Consider the following 22260-nt stretch of genomic DNA (forward strand, 5'->3'; position numbering starts at 1 on the left):
ATGCAAAATAATAAGAATGAAAACACTCAATATCACCAGTGAAGCTCGAAACTGAAACATTCTGTAAAAGGTGTTTAATATGAAAGGAAACGGTGTAAAAAATCCTTGATGCAGAAAATAAAGCTTTGACAGACAAGGTGATGGGTAGATGGACTTAAAGTCATGCACATCACATTAGAAAGAAAAGCCATTCTAACTATTATTAAGAAAGCAAAAGGCTCAATGTTCATAAATGATGATGTTTCCAAGTAAAACCCAGAGATATTACAGGTAATTCAACAAACCTAGACTACTGGTAATGGTCGGCATACTTTGATCGTCAACGGAACATATGGATGGGGGAAGCTACTGTGGTTTGACCTCAGGGAAACAGGGAGCAAGCGGGTCACACTAATGTGGACCAATAATCTCTCCCAGAGTCATTAGGATGATCAATGCCATTCTAATGAGATAACATCTGGAACAAAGGGTCCTAATAGCAGACAGCTGCTGCACAAAGTGAGCTAATTAGGGGAGCACTCAGTGATGCTAACTAATGCTGCAGCCAGTGGGCCCCAGGTTTTTTGGGACCCCACCCTGTTAACATCCCAAATACAACATGTTGAATATTTCATACAGACTCTGATAACTTATCATGACACTGTAATATCAGTGATAACGCACGAGAGGAGGAGAGCAAGCAAGGAGAGAGACAGAAATACCACAACATCTCAGCTTGACATCAATGCTTATAGCGCGGTACTAAATTGGTCAATTATGGAGAAAATCTGTTTTGAGGTAACCTTTCAGCTTATTATATAAGCTATAAATCAATCTTCAAGGCAGACTGACTGGCTGGCTTTTAATGAGTGAACGTGTCTAATCTCTCTCTCTCTCTCTCTCTCTCTCTCTCTCTCTCTCTCTCTCTCTCTTACCGTCTCTATTTCAGGGGGTGTGTTCATGTGCATATGGCAGCAGACAACAAATGCCTTTTTTTTTTTTTTTTAGGGTAAGGTATAGCACTAAACTGCATTTCTAAAGTTCGGGACAACTTCCAAGAATGCAGCCTGAAGTTTCACACTGGTGTTTCAAGTAACTGGATGTGAATGATTCTATTAGAAGAAGAAGAAAAAGTGAACAATATAGTCCACCTTCTGAAGTAGGATCCAATTAGTCCTTTGCTTAGAATAGAAAATAATGGAGGGCAGTGTCAAAGAGAAACTTTGTAATCATGTCCGTAAAAGTGACTGTACAAGTCTTTAGCAATCACGAATAAATATAATTACAGTGGACAAAGAGGTCCAATGTGATTTAAATGACACTATTGTAAGACCACAAAGCATTAATTACATATAATAAGGAAAAGGGGAAAAATTAGAAATCTTTCAGACATTCCAATCAGCAAAGGCGCTGCATACATGTCAGTGTTTCCTCTACCATTATATTAGGTAGGCGGCCCGCCCCCCCCTTGAAGGTCAAGTTGATATATTTTTTTTTAGATTTATTTTTGCCTTTATTGTAGAGATAGGATAGTGGATAGAGTTGGAAATCAGGGAAAGAAGTCATTTAAGGATACCTTTCCAATAGAACAGGACATCTGTCATTAAAAGTAACGCATGAACACCAAGATTCCTTCAAGTGTTCGTGTCAGCGTCCGTCTCCTCGCACTCCCCCCCAAAAGCTGTAAACCTAGGGGAAACACTGCATGTGACTACCCACATGCACTATACACACTCCCTTTCTTTTAATGGCATACATGAAACTAAAAGGTGAATCAGATTCTTTGATTCCTTTTGTGATTTTTAAAAGGTACAAGATTATAAAGAGATCATGCCTTAAAGTACAGTGTGAGAACATACCTTTTTATAACATAGGACATTTGATGACAACCCTTACTTTAAGCCCTGTTATCAGCCCTTGAAAGTCATGGCCAAGGAAGCATTGTATGCCTTGTGATTTCAAAGCTTTGTATAGAATTCCTTCCCATTCAAAGACTGCTTACCTTTTTAAATATTTAACAGATTTTGCAAAACGTAATTTGTCTAAAATCATAAAATGAAACCCTTTATTGCTCTGATTCCTTCCTTTCTGGTTCGTCTGAATGCTGTATGATGGAGGTGCCGTATAGTAACTCCAGAAAACGACATTAGTATGGGTGGTTAGGGAAATAGAAAGAAATACCATCAGGTTCTGAGAGCAGTCGACACTGCAACGGCACTATTCCTCAGAGAGCATGTGAACCGCGGTGGGAAAAAAAAAAGCTCCCAACTAACAGTAATTGGTTTTAAAATAATAGAATTCATTACAGTTATGGCGCTTGTTCAGAAATGCAAACAGGGGAAGAAAAAAACATTCACTTGAGACTTAGGCTGAACTGCTTCACTAAAAACCATGGGGAGATGAAAGGCATAATTCAAATGACAATTTTAGAAGCCTTAGTTCATTTATATCAGAAGCTCAGAAGATGTTGCCGGCATAATAACATCAAGATTTTTTTTTCTGTTCTTTTGTTCTACTTACAGGGCTTGGAAGGGAACTTTTTCCCCTCTCAATTTCATTCTTTTGTGGTAGCAAATTCCTCCTGCTCACACAGAGACATGCGAGGTGACACACAAACAATCGAGCAAACAACACCCGTCGGCAGGAGAGAGACAGCCAAGTGAAAGCTAACATGGAAAATGTTGACAGGGAGGAAGCAGAACAGCACACACACATGACACTGAATTTGCTGCTTGTCTTATTAAATGTCTGAGTAATTATACACATCAGGGGTCTGCAGCGGAAGGTCCTGTGTTTTCTATCACATCCCGTGGCAGACTGTGTTTGATCCAAGGCTGGGATCTCAGGTGTGAAGAAGACATCCGACCAATCAGCATTAAAAAGATCATCTCTCAAGACCACTCAGGACATAAAGAGACGGGTCAGCCATCTCGACATGATTGGATGTCACCTCACATGCTGGGTCTATAGCCAACATCAAGGACATCACCATTTGGACCACCATACATCTGCCATCAAATCAGTCCTTTGCCAATAACAGGTAATTGGTCCTACTCTAAAGAAGTGCTTTAAGCATTTTGACCACCAATTGATAGAGCCAAAAGCCTTTACGACTTATGTGAAAACAACGGCAGGAATGAGCTTTTTTTTCTTGCTGTATTTTACTCATATTTATCTGGCAGAGTACCTGAAGAAAAACAAGACCACCATATGGCTGTGCATTAAAAATTGATATGTTATGTTAGTGAGGGCACCTGAGCTGAATGACAAGGTGGAAGAAGTGGAAATAGTGAGCACAGCATATGTTATAGAGCTTTCTGCCACTCTCTGTCACCACTTTCTTTGCAAGAAAGCGACATGGGCCATACATGACACCCATAATCAAACAAGAGCAGCAGAACACATGTGGCCACAAATCTGTGTCATGTCAAGAGCTACCGATGTCTATTAGCAAAATGCAGCGCACATGAAGAAGTGGGGTCAGAAAAGAGATGGAGATTTGATGTTTATATCTCTGAGGGAGAGCTACTATGATGGAATGCACAAAAGGTGCAAAACAGAGACGAGGTGTCAGTCTGATAGTATGATACATAAGAGAGCTATACCGAAAGAACCAGAGGAGACTGATGCGTTGTTGGTAAGGCACTGCATCTCATCATCACTGTGGGGCTCGTATGATAAATAATTCAGATATGATCGAACAGCAGAGTGATCAATACAACAGGTCTCATCGATAACAGGTACGGTGAAGGCCCTGATGGTGCAAGTGAGGCGTTAAAAGGAGAGACCAAGCAGGGATGGGCTGCCTTCCACCACGTCAGAGGCAGTCTCACTTCTGTTTCCATGCACAGGAAAGATAATAATGATGAATCTGTTCTTTAGCCTTCGTTTTTCCCCTCTCCGTCTACAGTGGGAGGGTGAAAGTATTGATCAGAGAGGACAGACCAATTTGAATGCCGTTCAGCCATTTCACACTTTTCTCCCCTTTAAAGATCAGACGTCTAAAAAACGACATTAGTGGCACACATAGCCGTGTGTTATGTGGGCTGAGAGAAAACCCATTAGGTCAATTCCTTTGCAACAATGTGGCTTTTCAGCCCCTGTGTGTGCAGCAGCAACTGGCAAATTCCATGGGCACCCACTGCCCCCAAGTGCTGGCCTTCGGTACTACGTCACTGGATGGTGAACTGCAGCTGTTGCCACCTCTGTCTGAATAGAGGCCGAGCATGACAATGCATGACCAGATTCAGTGACCATGGCACTGAGAATGATATACTCTCAGCAAGCCAAACCGAACTAAGATCCAATGCCATCAGCGCTGTTGCGAAACATCCCTAAAGACGTACTCAATACTGTTCTTTTCCTTTTAATACAGAGCTGCAAAGTTTGGCAGGGCACAATGAAAGCAAAGGACAGGATGGGAAGTGCAAGCATGTAATTTCCAAAAAGCTGTGTCCAGTTTGGCAGTCTGAGTCCATGCTAGTCAGCATGCATGAAAAGAGGTGGTGCCAACTTGGTCAGGATAAAACCCTCATTCCTTGGCATGGCTAACTTGTGTTTTACCAACCAGGCTTAAGTCACAGCAGCCTGATCACTTTAATTTAGAACATGGCTTCTTAATTTATTCTTATTCATTCATTACATTTTTCATTCATTCATTCATTCATTAAGACTTATGGGGCCAACCAATCAGTTGTCTCTAATGGTAAACAGCAAAAGCGTAGCACAGCTTAAAGGTAAAGATGTAAAAACTCTGGCCTATGTCTCCTGAGCACCCTTAGAAAAAATACTGCAAGCCAGACAATAACACAGCAAGTGATCTGGCCTTGATCATGTCACCAATCATTACAGCAGAAAGCCGTCCGGGGAATCATGGGGAGAACCTGGCTGTTGATGAGGCGATTATGTGGCTTTACTCCTGCGCGTCCAAGTATGACAGCGCTGAGAGCACTGTAGCTGATAGGCAGAGACGATACCTTGTTAGCACTGTTGTGCTGAGTGGACTAGTTGGCTGAGCAGTAAGGCACTCCCGCAGGGCTCGGTGGGCTTACTGCAGGAGTTGGGGGGGGATTATACACAGACCAGCAATGTGACTCTCTCCAAACCCGACAGCTACTATGACTGTGGTTAACCACAGGTCCCTGTCAACTGCTGCAGCCTGCATCGCTTTGTCCTCATTGTCTTCTAACCTTAAGAAACAAATCAACATGGTCTACATATGCAGTTGTAGATAAAAATTATATTGCAAAGACATTTATTCCATCAAAATACAGATTGAGTATTTGCCTTAATTGGTTGGGAACCACTGATTGCTGCTATTTTTCTGACTTTGACTAACAGAACAGCACTACCTGATGTTGTAGGGTTAATTGGTCATGGTAATGGATCTATGCATTATTTGCATACTGGCCAATAATACATTTCATGTAATACTGGAGGCTGATACTGGCATTTATATCGAAATGTCTCTAGAGGACACTGTCCACATTGGAATGCAAGTCGACGTATTATCACTCTGAAATCTACAATTGAAATGACAAGAAACGTACGAGGAGAGAGTTTGTCAAGGTTATGAACAGAAGGGCATTATCACTGACACATCACAGACGGCAAACTATCTCCGTGATCACATCTAGAAAAAGCACACGACTCCATCAAGCAGAGCGAAAAGCAAACACACACTAAATATACACAGATGTAGAAAGTGATATCAAAAAGCAAAAGATGCAAATAAAGAAACCAGTAGTGACTGGAGGAGCAAGCAGCCATAAAACATGGGGATACACAGAATTTCACAGCTGTGTGAACAGTTAAAGCAGATGCGGTTGGATGTGATGGCGGATGCATACAGAGAGGCGGGTTGTAAAAATATGCTATAAAGTTTATGGAGCCTAATGCGGCCCTGCAGGGGCCTCCTGCCGAGCTGAGCATGCCGACAGTGCTGTTGAGTGTGTGACAGAGCTGTGGGGGAGAGATGTACAACTGAGAGCATAGCCAGTATTCACAAGCTCCATCACTGGTGCAGGGATGTGCATACAGTACATAAAATTTGCAGATATGCAATCAACAGAACTAATAATCCAATTTGGTTCTTCCTTCCTCTTTCTAAAATACTAACACTATCTGAACACCATGGACCAAAACATTGCTGCTTACAAGCATGTGTGCACACACACCAACAGAAAACCTCACAGATTATAAAGCACTGCCATAGCCACTGTTCAATCTAATATCAGCATACTGCAACCACTTCAGCCTTTCATGTTCCCTTCAAAATGACGAGATCCAGGTCTCCCCTTCTGATTGAAGAGAAATGATTGTTTCTACCTTTGAAAAGACATATGTTGTACAGAGAAAGGAGAAAGGAGGAGGGGAGGATTAAAGGTAGGAAAGGAGGAAAGGAAAGATAAAAAAACGAAGTAGAGAAACTAAGAGAAGACAACTGCTGATGGAACTGTTCCTCTTTTTCTCATCCTCAGTGGGAGCTATGGTGGACTTAATCCTTTCTACACAGCCCATCGTCTGTCACAGCTAAACCTTTTTCTTCTTTCACAACCCGTAAAGGTCAATCTAACCATGAACGCCTGAAGACAAGTAATCTGGCAGATACTAACAACCTAATTGATATATCTATGTAGGCCATAAAATTCAACATTACATGACAATTTTGACCTAAGATTGTTCACTATATACAAACTACCTGATTAAATTAGAATGTACCAGGACAGACACAGTCAACTGTTTGATATCAGGTATTAAATATCCTCTAGGAGGAGGAAAGACCTGAAACAAGCTAAAAAAAACAAAAAAACAACGCAGTACAGTCAATAAAAATGCATTTCAAAAACCAAGAAGAGTTCACTGAAAATGGATCAAAATGGTAACTTGATGGTGAAATAAAGGTGACCCTTTCACACAAGCAGTACCTCTAGTTTGGTTTTCTTCAAAAAAATACAACTGCCTATAAGCTGTCTACGCAAAACACAGGCGAGCAGCACAGGTATACACCAGGCCTTAAAAAAAAAAAGGAGAAAGGGGACAATTCACAGGTTTTATATACTGCATATACAGTATGTTGATCCCCGAATGATGAGAAAAGTCCATCCTCTCCGTTGTTTGCCTGCTCCACTTTTCAGAAAATATGTGCTTAAACAGGCCATTTGGAGATTTTCCCTTCACGACATCACAAAAGGCATGATTTGCTCTAAGCTTTTTAAAGGCTTTATATGTGATTTTTTGATCCAACAAATGTCGCCGTTGAGCACCAGCATGAAACCAAAGCAACTTGCGGCGCATTGTTGTGTTAGCATGCTAATGCTAGCAATCTTTATTATGCTCGTATCTTCACACTGCATGTAAATTTACCCGAAATGAGTGTGATCTAGAAACACAGTTAAGCAGTGAGAATATTAAGTTATTCTTCTTATCTCTAGTCCCTCAATTAAACAACTTTTATACACGAGGGGAGGAGTCGGCCGGCCATCCCGGCGATGTAAACAAACTGAAGATATGACTCGGAAAACTTGGAAAGCATCACAGACAGTGGGACTCGGGTGTTACACCCATTGTAGAAAGTCATGACTCAGACTTATTTTTAGAGGATATATTTGATTTCTATTATATTTAAGTGTGAAAAATCGCATATAAAGCCTTTAAAGAGTTGACTGAAGGTCAAGGGAGGTGGTGAATGAAATGTTATATGATCCTGTGGATTTCTGGACCACTAGTGTCAATGCAGAGCTGTATTTTTGTGTACAGGTGACCATATTCTGACTATTTGGGCACATGAAAGAATAAGGAGAGAGTTTGCTCTCAGACTTCCCAGTAAAGGGAGTAAAAATTGAAATAGATTTTTGGGAAGGAACTTCAGTAAAAAAGTATCTAATATTTAATATCCATGAACAAACAACACCCGATTACAGATTTTACGGAAAAGCTTTTCACCAGCAGTTTGTCAAATAAATCCTTCCTCATCCCGGGCAACTTGTTAAGTCCATCATGTGAACCGTAAAAGGGGCTCTCTACCAATCAAAGAAACATGGCATTCAAACAGCCCCCTCCAGAGCCTGTTTCCTTGATCTTAATTTAAGATAGAATACATGGTGAACACTGGCTCAGGGCATGGGAGGCACACGCTATTGATCAATTTTTCATTGCCGTTCTTTTAAAACACCAAGGACATGTGCCACATCAAATCTGCACAACCCCTCAGCACCCAGTTTAATAGCTTGCTTGAAACAAAACAGTCTTTTGAGGAGTGTGTTTTTAAAAGTTAGAGCAGTGAAAGGTAGAGGGTGGGCGTACATTTCCTGTCAGACTCACCACATTTCTTTTTCTTTTGTATAAAGGTCCTTCGTAAGCACTCCTGGCATAGTGAGCAGGCACTTGATTGGAGTTAAAGAGGAGCCAGATGTCTGCATGTCCTCATATCTCTGCAACTTTCTCTTTCTGTCACCCTCGTTTTCCATCTGGATGCTTTGCAGCCCCCTGGCCTTATCTTTAACTACTTGTTAAGGCTATCCTTCATTCAGTAAACTCTCAGCCGTTACAAAAATATGAGAGCAAGAGCACAGGTAATTCAATCTGGCTGCAGACAATATCAACCAATGAAAACAACACAAGCAAAATACTAACAAGGCCATTGATTTAATTGGGGTCATTTATGAAAATTTGGATTATAGTTACTAAAATGTGAGGAATTTTCTTCTTTCGTTCTGTTTTGTGATAGTAAATTAAATAGCTGGGGGTTTTGTCTGTAGGTCAAACAAAAGATTGAAAATGTGTTTTTTTGACTAAATATATTGGATAGGAATTTGTAATTTAGGGCTAAAAAATTGTTTTCACAAAAAAAAAACAATAATTAGAAGGTCAAATAGAAAAAGGAGGGACACAAATACCTTTCATTGATTGCAGGTAAATAACGTTCTTCATCTTTACTTGATAATGAGAAAAACATTTAGTGCTCAAGGTTTGTCCAAACGCTTTGCTTGTAAAACACAAAATTTTTATATATATATAACCACAAAGAGCCCTTTCACTTAGACTCAACTGTGACAAATGAAAGACCTTGTAGTTGCTGTAAGCTGCATTCAATGACACATAAATACTACATTTTAGATGTTATCTTAATGATTTTTTTTTCTCATTATTGCTGCCGCATGTCAAGTTTTGAGCCCTGAATTGCAAGCCATAGTTTTAAATTTCGATGCATTGTCGCCCACACGGCCTCACACCTTGTTTGTGTTTTCAATGTGTAGAATTGAAAAATTTAATATGTCTGCTTGAAAAATTAAACTCTTCCTCTATTAAACTAGGTCAGCTAGAGTTCAGCCAATGCAACCTGGTCTGATTTGTTAGGTCACGTCCACATACACAGAGATCTACTTTAACACAAACAAGCTAACCATCACTGTCTGACATCTCAGAGCTGACCAGCATGTTACCATGGAAATAAGTAGTCATCTGTCCAGTCATACAGATATTGATCACCTTCCTGTGCTCTGTCCATCAACACACACCCTTTTCGTCTCGCTCATGTGCACTCTCACTCTGCTAGTCTCAGCAGCGTTTCTCTCTGAGCTGCAGAGCCTGTCAATGGCAGAGCACAGAGATGGAAGTCTACTTTCACAGTAACACTCCAGGAGCCACTGGTGGGTTGTTACAACACGACCCTTGACTTGTGATGTAAATCAGGCCAATTTTTGCAAAGATTCATGACATGGAGCCAGCATGGTGTTCAATGGGCACAGTGGCAACACATTGCAGACGAAAAGGTGTCTGGTCCAGGCTGGACTTTTGGAGTGTACCTGCAGCCATGATGTTACCTGGGTGTGTGTTCTGCTCATTTTCCCCTCAATCCTGCTTAAGGAGGTGGGGAGAGCATGTGAGTCTTAGTGTTGCACATTTACACGCTGGTCAAACTGGATTAGAGCCAATTCACACAGTCCTCTATTCCCACCTCATTCTGTAGTGTGAGAGTGGAAAGTGCCAGAGAGATTTCATGCCGGAGTTACACTGGTGTGTTCCCTATAGACAATCCGAACCAACACTCTCCTCCCAGCACATCTGAGAGCGCTCTATCCCTCAGACGCACGCTGACAGCGTGAAAATGGGAATCAGCCAGCAAAGCAGGGAGCTAACTGTTGCCCACGTTTGGCTAACCAGGCTAAATGCTCTGTTTTATTTTCCTCTTTTAGTGGTGCTTGCAAGAATGGCAGCTCATGGCTTTCAATATGTTAGCCATATCTGTACTCCAGTGCTCCAGAAGTTGCAGAGGCAGATGTCAGGTCAAATGCTTTGGTATGCTCTTGAGTTTGAAAAAAACTTCTTGATAGCCAGGGTCTGGGGCATCTTTTCACACGGTTTGCAGAAACTTCTGAAAGTAGGCCTCCACATCTCGGATGAGTGGTCCTAATACAAGCTGGGGTAATTCTGTCATATTCCATTTACTGAACACAATGTGGCCACTGCTCCCCATCGAGAGCTACTCCATACACGTCCACACTGGCAAAGCCGAAAGGCCTGCTCTTCCCACAGAAATAACCAGGCACAAAGAAGAGTTTGACAAAGAAGGAGGGAACTCAATCGATACAAAACGTCTCTGTAAAATGCCTCAAAGAGCGAGGTTTGTCTGAGGGCACCGGCAGAGTAGAGGCCAGGTCACAGTGTGCTGCTTTACCTTGCCTGTGTTACTGTTCAGCTTTACAGTTTTCTTAATCCTTACGCAGCTCTCAAAAGGCAACAGAATGCCATTTGAAGTGACAATTCAGCATTTGCTAAACCAATACCAGAGTGGTGCTTCTTTTTTCTCTCTCCGAAAACCACAAAAAAAAAATCCAACCTCAAAGGCAATAGGGTGCCACTTTATGGGTTCTAGAGAAAGAAGAATAAGCAATTGGCATGACATTAAAAAAGAAGAACCAATATATTGATGATTGAATTTGTTGATGGGCCTTTTGGAAAGTCGAAAGAGATTAGGTTAAACAACAGCAACAACAAAAAGAATACACATCTGTAAGAAACAGCCTTGTTATACACTTTCTTTCAAACAGAAACCGAGTTGTTGACAGCCGCTTACAACATGTATCCATGATTACTTCCTCTTAACTCTGGTCCAATATGTCTGTTTGAACGCAGGACAAAATGAGTTGATATCTTTTTCATGGTTCAGTAGCTTCCTTGTTTGTATCCACAGCATTTCTTTCAATGTGTGCATAAATAAGTGGGTGCTTATAGCATTATTAAGTGATATTCTCGGTGTGTGTTGTTACTGAGAAACTGAATAAACACAGTTAAACCATTTAGTGCATGATGTTCTGAAAAACAGATTACCCTGCAGATGATGAGTAGTATGAGTAAAAGCTAACGCTCTTTGTTGCTATTACAATATTCAAATGCTAATAGTTGATACACTGGGATCTCTCTTAAAAGGGGAAACAGCTAAAACTAACAGAAAAAGGCCTCCCGGTTCATTTTCAGGCTGCATAATTTAAAAATCCCTCATTTGAAAGTGCTCACACTTTGTTTGCTCATTCATAGCCTTTCCAAATTACAGGCCATTAGCAATACATGGTCTGAAATTTTTAAAAAATCAAAGTCATAAAAAAGGACCTCACTTGCTGGTCATTCTTCCAAGTCAAAAGATACATTTCTGATTGTACATGTGTGGTTTGTGAGTGTATAAGTATGAGTATGAGTTTGGGAGGGGATACAGATACAGATACACAGGAGGAACAAATACAGAAGCCAAATAAGTAATGGGTATACTTACCGGAACTTTGCTCCCAGTTATCTGCATGCAGCGATCAGCGGAGAAGGTTAATGTGCAAAAAGACACAAACAGCACAATTATTAGTAGGCCAGAGAATCCTCTCCATTACAACTTGAGGCTTTGGCGTAACTTGCGTTACATAACACACATCCTATACACAGTTATAGCACACACTGTATGACTAACACTTTTAAAGCAAACATGGAAACTTTCAAATTAAGGGCATGTACTCAAGATAATGTCTGTTTGATAGCTGTCCATTATAAATAGTTGTGAAGTCAGATAACGTACACTGCAGATGAACTCAAGTATCAAGAGAAAAAAATTTGCAATAGATGTAAATAACAAATAGGATGTTAGAGCCTGCATCAACAACTGTGGAAATAAACTTCTCTTTTAGACAGGACAAATAGCCCACAAGGGATTTATCTAATGATCAACAAGGGGAAATGTGATATACCTTGTTACTGACTAACTGCTAAAGGAAAAAGAGAACAGTGGCTGTTGTGTACAAACAGGGTATCGCTCGCTAGCTCGGGCAGATATCAATCAGCTGCCATTATCGTTGGGCTTCAGGTGTCAACTTTGTGTGGCAGAGCTACCCTGAGCACATGCAGTCAGCACCACTCTTGGAGTTTAACCTTGTTATCTGTCAATAGTGGCAGGCAGCAGAAGTGTTTTTTATTACTGCAACTGTGTGGCTTGTTTCACAGCAGGAGGGTGTCTGTCAGCCGAGTAAATGAATTCTATACTGTGGCTGAGCTCTTGTTTCTCTGCAATGTGTTCCTGGAGGAATGCATTTTGATTGCAGGAAGTTTGCAGGACTCACTATTCTTCTTGTCTTTTCTCCCCGTCTTTCTCTCCCGCCCCTCCCCGTCCTTCTTTCTACTCTTCTAATCTCCCTTTCCATTTCTTTTATTGTCACTCTCAAACTCTCCAAGTCGGTGGCCATTTGATGCTTGATTTCCTCGCTTCATCCCTCTGCCGAGAGTTTATTGTAGTCTTAAAGTCCGTTTTTTTTAAGTGTGCCGCCACCTGATCACACACTTTCTAATCTTATGGTGTGTTTGCAGCATGTCGCCGACTAACACTGGGGGAACATTTTATCTGAATAATGCAGACTAGACACCTTGAAATGAGTCCTATTGACTTACCTCACAGCTGAGGTGCTTTCCACAGATGTTGATGCTTGCAACAATGATTCATCAGTTCTTATCTTGTTTCAGAGTAGCATGACCAAAATAACAGACAGACAGAATCTTGTGTGTACACAAGTCTAGGAGGAGCTTGAGGGGGGGGAAAGTTCAGTTCCTACAACAAGTTGGTGTTTTCAATACAAAGGACGTCTTTCAGATCAGACCCCAAATTATCCTTTAAGTGTTTGCATCTCCTGTACTATCGCCTAAATTAATGAATTTAATATTTGCATACAACACATTATGAGTATGATAAGAAGAGGCCTCGAAGTTATAGGTAAACATCATTCCACATGTAAGGAATGAAGGTTTCTTATTGGTGGTAAAAATTACAAGACAAACCAATAGACTGTATGAATTAAACTTTCAAAAATGTACACTGAACATTCCCCCTTTACAAGGTCCTACCATCACATCCGCCTCTAAATATGAGACACAGCACCTTTGAAATGAAACAAGACAACTTTAAGAGAGACTCGTACTCTGATTAAAAAAGGTCATTGTGTTAGTGTTCAAAGGAGTTTGGGAAGTTTTAATGATGTTGGCATACATTTAGAGGAAAAAAGGAAATGAAGTGAGGTGAGAGAGAAAGGCACATGTTCATGCAAAGCTGATGGTCAAGGACATCCATAGACGCGCTACTGCACAAGCAAAGCTGGCTTCCATTGAAACAGTTCATATACAAATGTACAGTACCAATGTACAATCCCGCACTGAAAAGAAAAGCACTGAACAAAGTCATAATGAGCCTTTTCTTCTCTCAAGGATCTTTTAAAGCCATGTATCGTAATAGAAACGGCCTTTTTTTGTAAATGTATAGACAGAAAAAATAAGGTTGCCTTGTTGCCCAGTTGAGCAGGCCTGAAGAAAGTGATGAGCAAAAGGACACAGAGAACTTGGGAAAGATAATTTTTCCAACACTATTTTAAGTTGTTTTAACTTCTAACTCCAAATTGCTGAAAACCTGCATGCTTTGCATTAGCAGCATGTTAAACAAAGAAATAGGGATTTTCATATTTAAAGGAAGAATTTGCAACATTTAACACATAGATTTAGCAGAAATCAAGTATATCCTCTGTAAATGTCTCTCTGAGTCATGGCTGTCTACAATGAGTGAAATGCGTGCGCTGTATAGTTTTCTGAGCCGTGTTTGTATCATGTTTACATGGACGGGACGGCCTCGTGTATAAAAGCTGTTTTAGTTGAGGACTAGTGAAAAGAACAATAACACAGCCTACTCTCTGATTATTTAGATGTCATGTAAGTGTCTTTAGAGCTCGGCCATTCAGTGTCAATTTATGTGCGATATGAAGCTACAAGCAAACTAAAGTGTGCTAACATTAGCATGCTAACACAACAATGTAGGCCACAGGTGATTGCAGCTCCAATTTTCTCCCTTGCTTGCGCTTAATGGTTCTTAGTTATGGTGCGTTCTAATTGATAACTCGTTCGTCTGAACTCGAGTGGAGAGGGGTTGGAGGCGTGCCGTTGGAGGAGGGCGGAGGCTTCAGAATAGCGGAGGTGTGGCCAAACAGCAGTTTGTTTTGGTTTCATGCTGGTGCTCAAGGGCGTCATCTACTGGATGAAAAAGTTGCACATTCTTCCTTTAAATAAACAAATGTGAAATGATGTTTCGTAATTCCATGGCTTTTAAAATATAGTTTTACCAAAGCTTAAGACCAATATTTTAAAAAATGTCTACGTTGACAAATGTTCTATTTGAACCTCATAATGCCGTCGAGAAAAATAGCACAAACATGAAATTGAGATGTATGTTTGTGAAGCTTTACCAAAGCCCCAAAAACTGCAATCCCATTATACACATTCATTAGAAAGAGTCACGTTAACAGTGAAGGCACCACTGGAAACAAAAGGACACCCCAACATGTCAAAAAAGCACCACTCCTACATCCTTCATCACCATTTACAATGCAACATTGTGTCATTTAGTGCACACTGCATGCCCATCAGAAACATGCATAAGCTCCAGATAATACTTAACCCATAGAGAGAAAACAACATTTTAGTGGTAGGATTATTCAGCACATGTAGACTCATTAATTTGTTCTTTAAAGGGCAAATAAATGACAAGTTTGTGACAAACACTGATTTTGTGATCTAAATTTAAAGAGAAGTTATATTATATGTTGACTCATTGTAAGTGTAAGTATTCTGGGTTTAAAGTAGGCCTATTTAGTCACTGTGATGAGGATTCTCTTCACGTTAACAATCAATAGGAACCCAAATAACACTACGCTAAACACTACAGGGCACAGGCTGACTATGATGCAGATTATTAAACACTCTCAGGAGCTGCAGGACGATCAGCTCAAGCGTCAGCTTCAATGCTATAAATATCTTTGTTAGCTAAAAAAGGGACCAGAGGACATCAATTAATTAAGACACAAGTCAAATGTTCTAAATATACTCTATTAGGTATGAAAGTATTGCATTTTTTTTTTTAAGGTTTTATTTAAGTACTTTGGGGTTTCTATGCTTTTATTTAGAGATAGGTCGGAGTCAGAAACAGGGGAGAGAGAGTGGGGAACGACATGCGGGAAAGGAGCCACGGTCGGAGTTGAACCAGAGCTGCCCGCTTGGAGAACTAGCCTCTGTAAATGGGGCGTGCGTACTAACCACTACGCTACCAGCCCCCGTAGTATAGATGTTTTTAATCAAAAACTAAATTAAAACTACTTAAAGATCAACTGCAAGTGGTTTCGTTATCATTCTTGATGAAGTTATAAAATTAAGAAATTAGGTTGTCTCATTTTTAAATGAACTAAAATACATTGACACTTTTAAAGCGATTCTTAAAATAAGTTTATCATGTTTGATATACTTTTAGAAATTAACACCAAGGGCTAAATCAAACAAGGAGATGTATTTTGTAGCAGTGTCAGATTATCGTCAGAAAAATACACAAGTGCAACCCTTCACCATAAAGTCCTTCCTAGGTTGTCTAGAGCACTCATTTATTTCAGTATTTGACACAGTGTGAGCAAGTAAAAGCACTGTAGTGTAACAGTATGAGCACTTGCATGAATCTGTGTCTGCACACATACATCAACACTGACATCCAGCCTTCCCCCTCCTCCAGTCCTATTAAATGTGATAGCAGGGTGCTGACAGATATCACATTTAGTCCTCTGTCCTTTGACTACGTAGATTACGTTATTCATTTGAATAAAATATCAGTGCTCACAAAGCATAATGGGCCCTGTGAGGAATTCAATCATCTCGGATAATCATCATTATCAATAATGCCAGTTAATTACCATAACAATGAGGAAGGTAATAAATGATGATGTCAAGAGAGAGAGAGCTACCAGGTTCGGGAAGCAATGGGGGAAGAAATCACTTCTTCTTTTTTTTTCCTTCAGAGACTCTGATGTGAATCTCACCTCACTGGGGTGGTCATAACTTCAGAGGAGGATGAGAATTCATCAGACATTTATGGTCAGGATACTTTTACCTTTGAATGCTGTTTATGGTTTAAAGTTATGATCAAGTTTTACACTTGTCTACCTGGATGAGGAGCAAAATCCTAAGCAAATTCTCAATACTTAACAGAAGAATGTGCGATATTTTACACATAAATATATCAGAAATCCAGTATATCCTGTGTAAATGTCTCTCTAAGTCATGACTGTCTACAATGAGTGACAAGCCACAAGATGTTGTCGCGCTGTGTTTAAATTATGTTTACATGGACAGGACAAAAGCTGTTTAGTCAAGGACTACAGAAAAGAAGAACACAGCCTACTCAATGCTTATTTGGATGTCACAAACAGTAACTGTAGTTCATTAGCCTGCTAACACAACAATGCAGGCCACAGGCAATTGCAGCTCAAGCAAAGGACAATTTTGTCCGTCAGTGCTTAATAATGGTGCATTCTAATTCATAACTCCTCAAGTGGAGAAGGGTTGGAGGTGTGACCCTGGAGGAGAGCGGAGGCTTCAGAATAGCGGAGGTGTCGCAGAACAGCAGTTTGTTTTGTTTTAGTGCTCGTGCTCAAGGGTGAAATCTACTAGATCAAAAAGTGGCACATGCTTCCTGTAAGAGTGCAACACTTGTTGACTTGTTTTGATAAATGAATGAAGCAGCTGGCTACAATATAGGAAAATACAGATTAAAGATTTAGCACAGGCACGTATAAACATAGGCTTCAAATCTTGCTTTTCCTCACATTTTAATGAAGTATAATTTGAATCTAATTCTAATGTTGAGCCCCAAAATGTCGGTGAACCTGGTTTCATAAACTGGTTTCAAAAACAATGACTCACAGGCAACCGCTGGGCAAAAAAATGAAATAAAATAAAAACCTCCCATGCAAGACCACACCTCCACAACAAACAATTTGCATGCCATCCACCTAGAATTGAGTGAGTAAGAGACAACAATTTTATGCCATGAGCCTACAGCTGCTGATTAAAAAGGCAAACAGGTGAAAAAAAAAAAACATGAATCAAAATTGCAATCAAAGATGTGTGGCTCAGGCATGAAGAGATGAGAGAGAGAGAGAGAGAGAGAGATGATGTCAGTGAGAGTGTGCAGCGACGGATGACCAAGCAAGCCGTAAAAAGCAGAGAATAAGGTTAAACTCTTTCTGGAGAGTCGTGTGGAGTGTCATCATACTTCAGCTCATCCACTACAAATTATACAGTACATACTCTTCAGTGTGGAGAGAAGGAGCACTCAAGGTTTACACTCTCACTTACAGATTTGGCAGTGGCTGAGATGTACTGGACCACCATCTCGCGTTTGGTGCCCAAGTCCTTTCCGCGCAGTGGGGCTTTGCGTTCCTCGTTCAGGTTCATGTCCTCCTGCAAAACCCAAAGACAGTGATGAGACATTGAATGTGACTGTGAACCCTGGGTGCGACTGAATCTATACAGATGTAGATACAACTTGATACAGTAGTTCAGAAAACACTTTAAAGGTTGCTAAGAATAATTCTTAGTTGAGTAAGCACTCTTATTGTTTGCTGACGAGATCAAAAGGGCCAACATTTATATCCAAATAAAGTATTAAAAACACCAACAAACCTTCAAATTTATTATTTACAGCACAACATTTACTTAGACCTGCTTCAGAAAAGTAATACTTTCATTCCCACTGTTACCCTTTTTCATCAGATCCTGTCCTTCTGCAGTTGAATACATTTATTTTTTCCATTCATGTGTCTCTGTCAAAGTCACGAGGTGCAGCAACAGGTAATAATAGCAGCAATAATTAGTCCTTGAAACGAAAGCAGCAAGGCTAAAGCAATAAAAACTGTACCCCCCCTCCGCCCCAACTCCGAGCAAGTGAGCAAATTCGAACAACAGTGCTTCTATTGAGGCCATGCAATCACATCAGATAGGCTGGATAGGCAGTATCTGAGCGTTATTGGCAGTATTATCTTCATGCTACTTTAATTCTGCATCACAAAAGAGGTCTTTCATGTGAGACACATCAGGGGATGGAGCGATGGCCGGACAGAGCACTAAAAGCTAGGGAATGACATGATGATTAGAATGGAGGGGGATGTTTATCAGACGCACTCTCACTCACAAAGAGACAGCGAGAATGAACAGAGCGAAGAAGAAAAACAACAACATCCTCCTCAGGGTTACAGGATGGAGGACTTTAAAAGTTGTGGAGCCATGCTGCCCTCTGCTGGAAAACGCAGGAAGTCATGTGTTTGGTTCAATCGAATGTGGCAGTGACTCCTCTCCAATCTGATTTATTGTTAAATTCTGCTAATAAATTAAGCTTGTCTCGTCATAAAAAAAAGAACGCTGCGATACAAAGGTTTGACTACCTTTCACAGGTAATCTGATTCCGACAGTTTTGCTTCATTTGTCAGTGAAGCATGGACAGGAATCCCATCCAGGGGCGCCGTGACCTACATTCCTTCGACTACATTTCCTCTGGTAAATACCCTCAGAGCTCAAAAACCATTAACATCCTTTTTTTTGTGGGACAGGGAGAAAAAACGTGTTTGAAAGTTTTACAAGGCCATTTTTTTCACCAAGGAAACCAGCGGTCTTTTAATTAATCTTTGAACCTGCTAATTTATCTGTTTAATTGGCATTCAATAAACGAGGCAAAAAGTGGCAGGGTGAGTATGGTGTGTGTGGGGGGGGGGGGGAGTAGGCCTGCGGGATGCTTGTCAGGGGGCAAAACGGGGGAATGAGTCCTCCATGTTTAGTCTCCAAAATGATTAATGGTTTTTTATTAATTATATCCTCACCGGCTTCATGAAAAGAGTCCCAGGATATCTTCGATTATATGCTGCTGGTGCGACTGAAATCTTGTGTCAGTGACGGTGGAGGAACCAGGAAATATTTCTTGATATTTTTGTCATGAGCCCTACACGGAGTTTTCTGGTGCTAAACAGTCAGAACTTGAAATGCTGATGCCACAATAATGTCATTTTGCAACACAAATCAAGCATCATGGGCAGGAGTTCAGGGACATTTGGATTTGGATTGCAACAACAGCCGAGGTTAATTAGCTATCTTTCTGCTGCAAAACAAACAGCCTAATCCAGAGTGCCACAGGCTGCAAATCACAGAGAAGCGCAATTAAATGTAGGCCCGAAACTGGAAATGGATATGAGGTAGACACCCTATGTGGGGAAAAGTCGCTCTAAGAAAAGCAGAAACTGTACAAAAAAATATTTCGATTCAACTGTGACAAATGGATTATTTTTGTCCACTACCCTTGAGTCTGATCCATGTGTGCGCGGACAGACACAGTAACTCTCCTGTGGGCTGGTTTTAATGTCCTGGTGCAGAGTGTAACTGCTGAGGGATCACATAGGAGCTTATTACGAGGAGTGTTCATCCTGACAAAGGCGCAGAGAGAGAGGCACATAAACCCCCCCCCCCCCCCCCCCCCACAAAACTGGCCACAGCAGCACTGCAATGTGACATGCTCTGTCTCTGTAGGCACCAAACACTGCTCTTAACTTAGTGAGGCAGTCTAAAGATTGCAGGGACAAACTGGTTCTGGAATCAGACCGATAGAATTTATTTTAAGTAAGGATGTTCGCATGTTTATACATGTGCAAAAGCACCAAGGTGTGGAAATAGTGCCATGTCTGTTATGGCTTAATCAGTTAGAGGACTTTTAAGATGACTTTAAGCTCTGAAATGCTGCAACTGCTTTCACAAAGTCATCTCATCAGATTTTTTTTTTTTTTTTTTTAAACTCATTTCAAATGATTTTGTGTGCAACAGTGCTCCTGGAGTCTTCTTCTCCTACACAGCTGCCTCCTTACTGAGATGTAAATACCAGATATCTCATCAGCGGATATGCTGCTGTGCATTTTGATGAGAGGGGCTAAGAATTCCAGCTGTGCATATCCCGAGGAATCCAACGACAGCAGACGCAGACTGAAGATATGTACTACGCCCTTTTAAAAGCAGTGCTGAAAGTCAATGTGTTTTGACGCTTTTAAACTTCCCTGTAGTTTAGTTAGTGTAACTTAATGGTTAGCTTCATAAACTCTGGAAAGGGAAAAAAAAAAAAACTGGAAAGAGCTCATTTGGTTTTCCTCCAAACTGACTGTTGAGTGTTTCTCCTCATATTTTCTCTGCTCCCTTTGATGACCTTTCAGTAATAGGCTATGTGCTTTTGAGGCTTTGAGGAACACAGTGTAAACCACTTTGCAGAGAGAAAATATTTCCACTTTCTCCTAGTCATTAATGCACAGTATGGGGTCTCAATAATATGGCATGGGTCATCGCTTCATTTGAAGCAGGCTGGACATCTAAGGCTACAGCATGTAGCGCCATGAAAACAAATCAATAACAGAAGGGGCGTAATTACAAGAAAAGCACACTACAATGAATGTGTGTGTATGACATAAAGAAAGAACTGACAAAGACAGTTAGACACTTAAGAGAGGCTTCTATCATCTGGAGAAACCAACCACCACTGCTGTTTCTGGGTTTGCTGCATCAAAGCAGAAAAAAGTTTACGGACCATGGGAGCAACTAGTGGTGGCTTCAAAAGTATAAGTAAATAACCCCTTTCTTTTTTTGATTTCATTATTGTAATTACACTTCCCAACCCAAAGAGTCAAAGCCTGTCAAGTGTCAGACCAGCAAAAATGCCTTCTGTGCCGTCTGTCACTGAGCAAATTGAAGCCTGGGTTTAATGTCACGCCGCTCTGAGCACAAACATAGTAATTGAGAGGTGAACTGAGTGACAGGGATGAGCACCCAGGCAAAAAAAAAAAAAAACACAGAGGGTTAGCCTGATGAAAACCAGGAGCACTGGTCGCATTTCTCTGGCCCTGGCAATAAAGACCATTGTATGAGAAAAAAGGAAAGGCAGGCAGCGCACCATGCACACACGCACACACACACACACACACACACACACACACACTCAGAGACATTATCCACAATAGTACACACGACCTATGCAATGAAGCCAGAGTAATTCCGCTCCTCACTTCAAAGAGATGGGTTGAGAGCTTTTTCTTAGATTTCAATCCTGCAGTACATAAGGCCAAAAATGCATTTCAATGGAGAAAATCACAAGTGTGACAGAGGTTTGACCCCACAGATGGGTGTGAAGTGAATTTCAAAATTTGGTGTTCGTCTGACAGTGGCCAGGGGAATACGTAGATGGAGCTTTACCTCACAAAAGGCTTCACAACTCAATGCAAAATGTCCTCATCTTTACCACAAATACTTACTTTGAAAAGTCTGTTTTGGATCCATTAAATGAATACAAAAGAATCAACTGCTTAGTAAACTGCTGTAGTATTGCACACTCCAACAATTAAACTTCACATTATTCAATTTATAATTTTTTTTTTATATACTAAATACTAAATGAGAGTTATGGTCACTGCTTTCTGGCAATTCTGCTAAAACTAGGAGTTAGGCACCGTTTCCATATTGCTTTTTTTCTGAGCGCCTGCGTCTTTTTATAATTGTTTTTAATGAGAAGGGAGCGTTCGCAGCAGCAGACGGCCACCAGGAGAAAAAGTGCAGCGACACAGCGTCTTTTTTTTAAGAGCGCTCCGCCTTTCTTGTGCGACCACTCAAGTTGAAAATCTTTCAATTTTTTCAGAAAGGTGCTGTTGGCGTCACTGGCACTCTTTTCCAGATGGATGATTTTCCCCTTATTATCTATCCTACGTGTCTTGTCTTGTACCCACATCCTCTTTGCTCCGTGTCTGATCGGGAAATAAACAATCTAAAATGAAAAACATAGAGTAAGAAGTAACAGAGTCGCCTGTCTTCTCAGCACACAAACGCTTCATGTAAGCACTCCCTAGTGCACAGCCAGCGCTTTTCTGCTGGGAA

At 40.8% G+C, this 22260-nt stretch overlaps 1 protein-coding gene across 5 annotated transcripts in view; it reads right to left on the reverse strand.

The window, feature by feature from the left end:
* Positions 1-22260, reverse strand: part of diaph2 (diaphanous-related formin 2) — a 368317-nt gene that overhangs the window by 329451 nt on the left and 16606 nt on the right. For all 5 annotated transcript variants that reach the window (XM_020640450.3, XM_065959019.1, XM_020640447.3 and 2 more), the window contains 2 exons: positions 17668-17772; positions 11750-11770 (listed from right to left, as the gene is read on the reverse strand). In XM_020640450.3, coding sequence (XP_020496106.2) covers positions 11750-11770; positions 17668-17772 — 126 coding nt within the window. The remainder of the gene's footprint in view (positions 1-11749; positions 11771-17667; positions 17773-22260) is intronic.

Source organism: Labrus bergylta, chromosome 9 (genome assembly GCF_963930695.1).
Source record: "Labrus bergylta chromosome 9, fLabBer1.1, whole genome shotgun sequence".
NCBI lineage: Eukaryota > Metazoa > Chordata > Actinopteri > Labriformes > Labridae > Labrus > Labrus bergylta.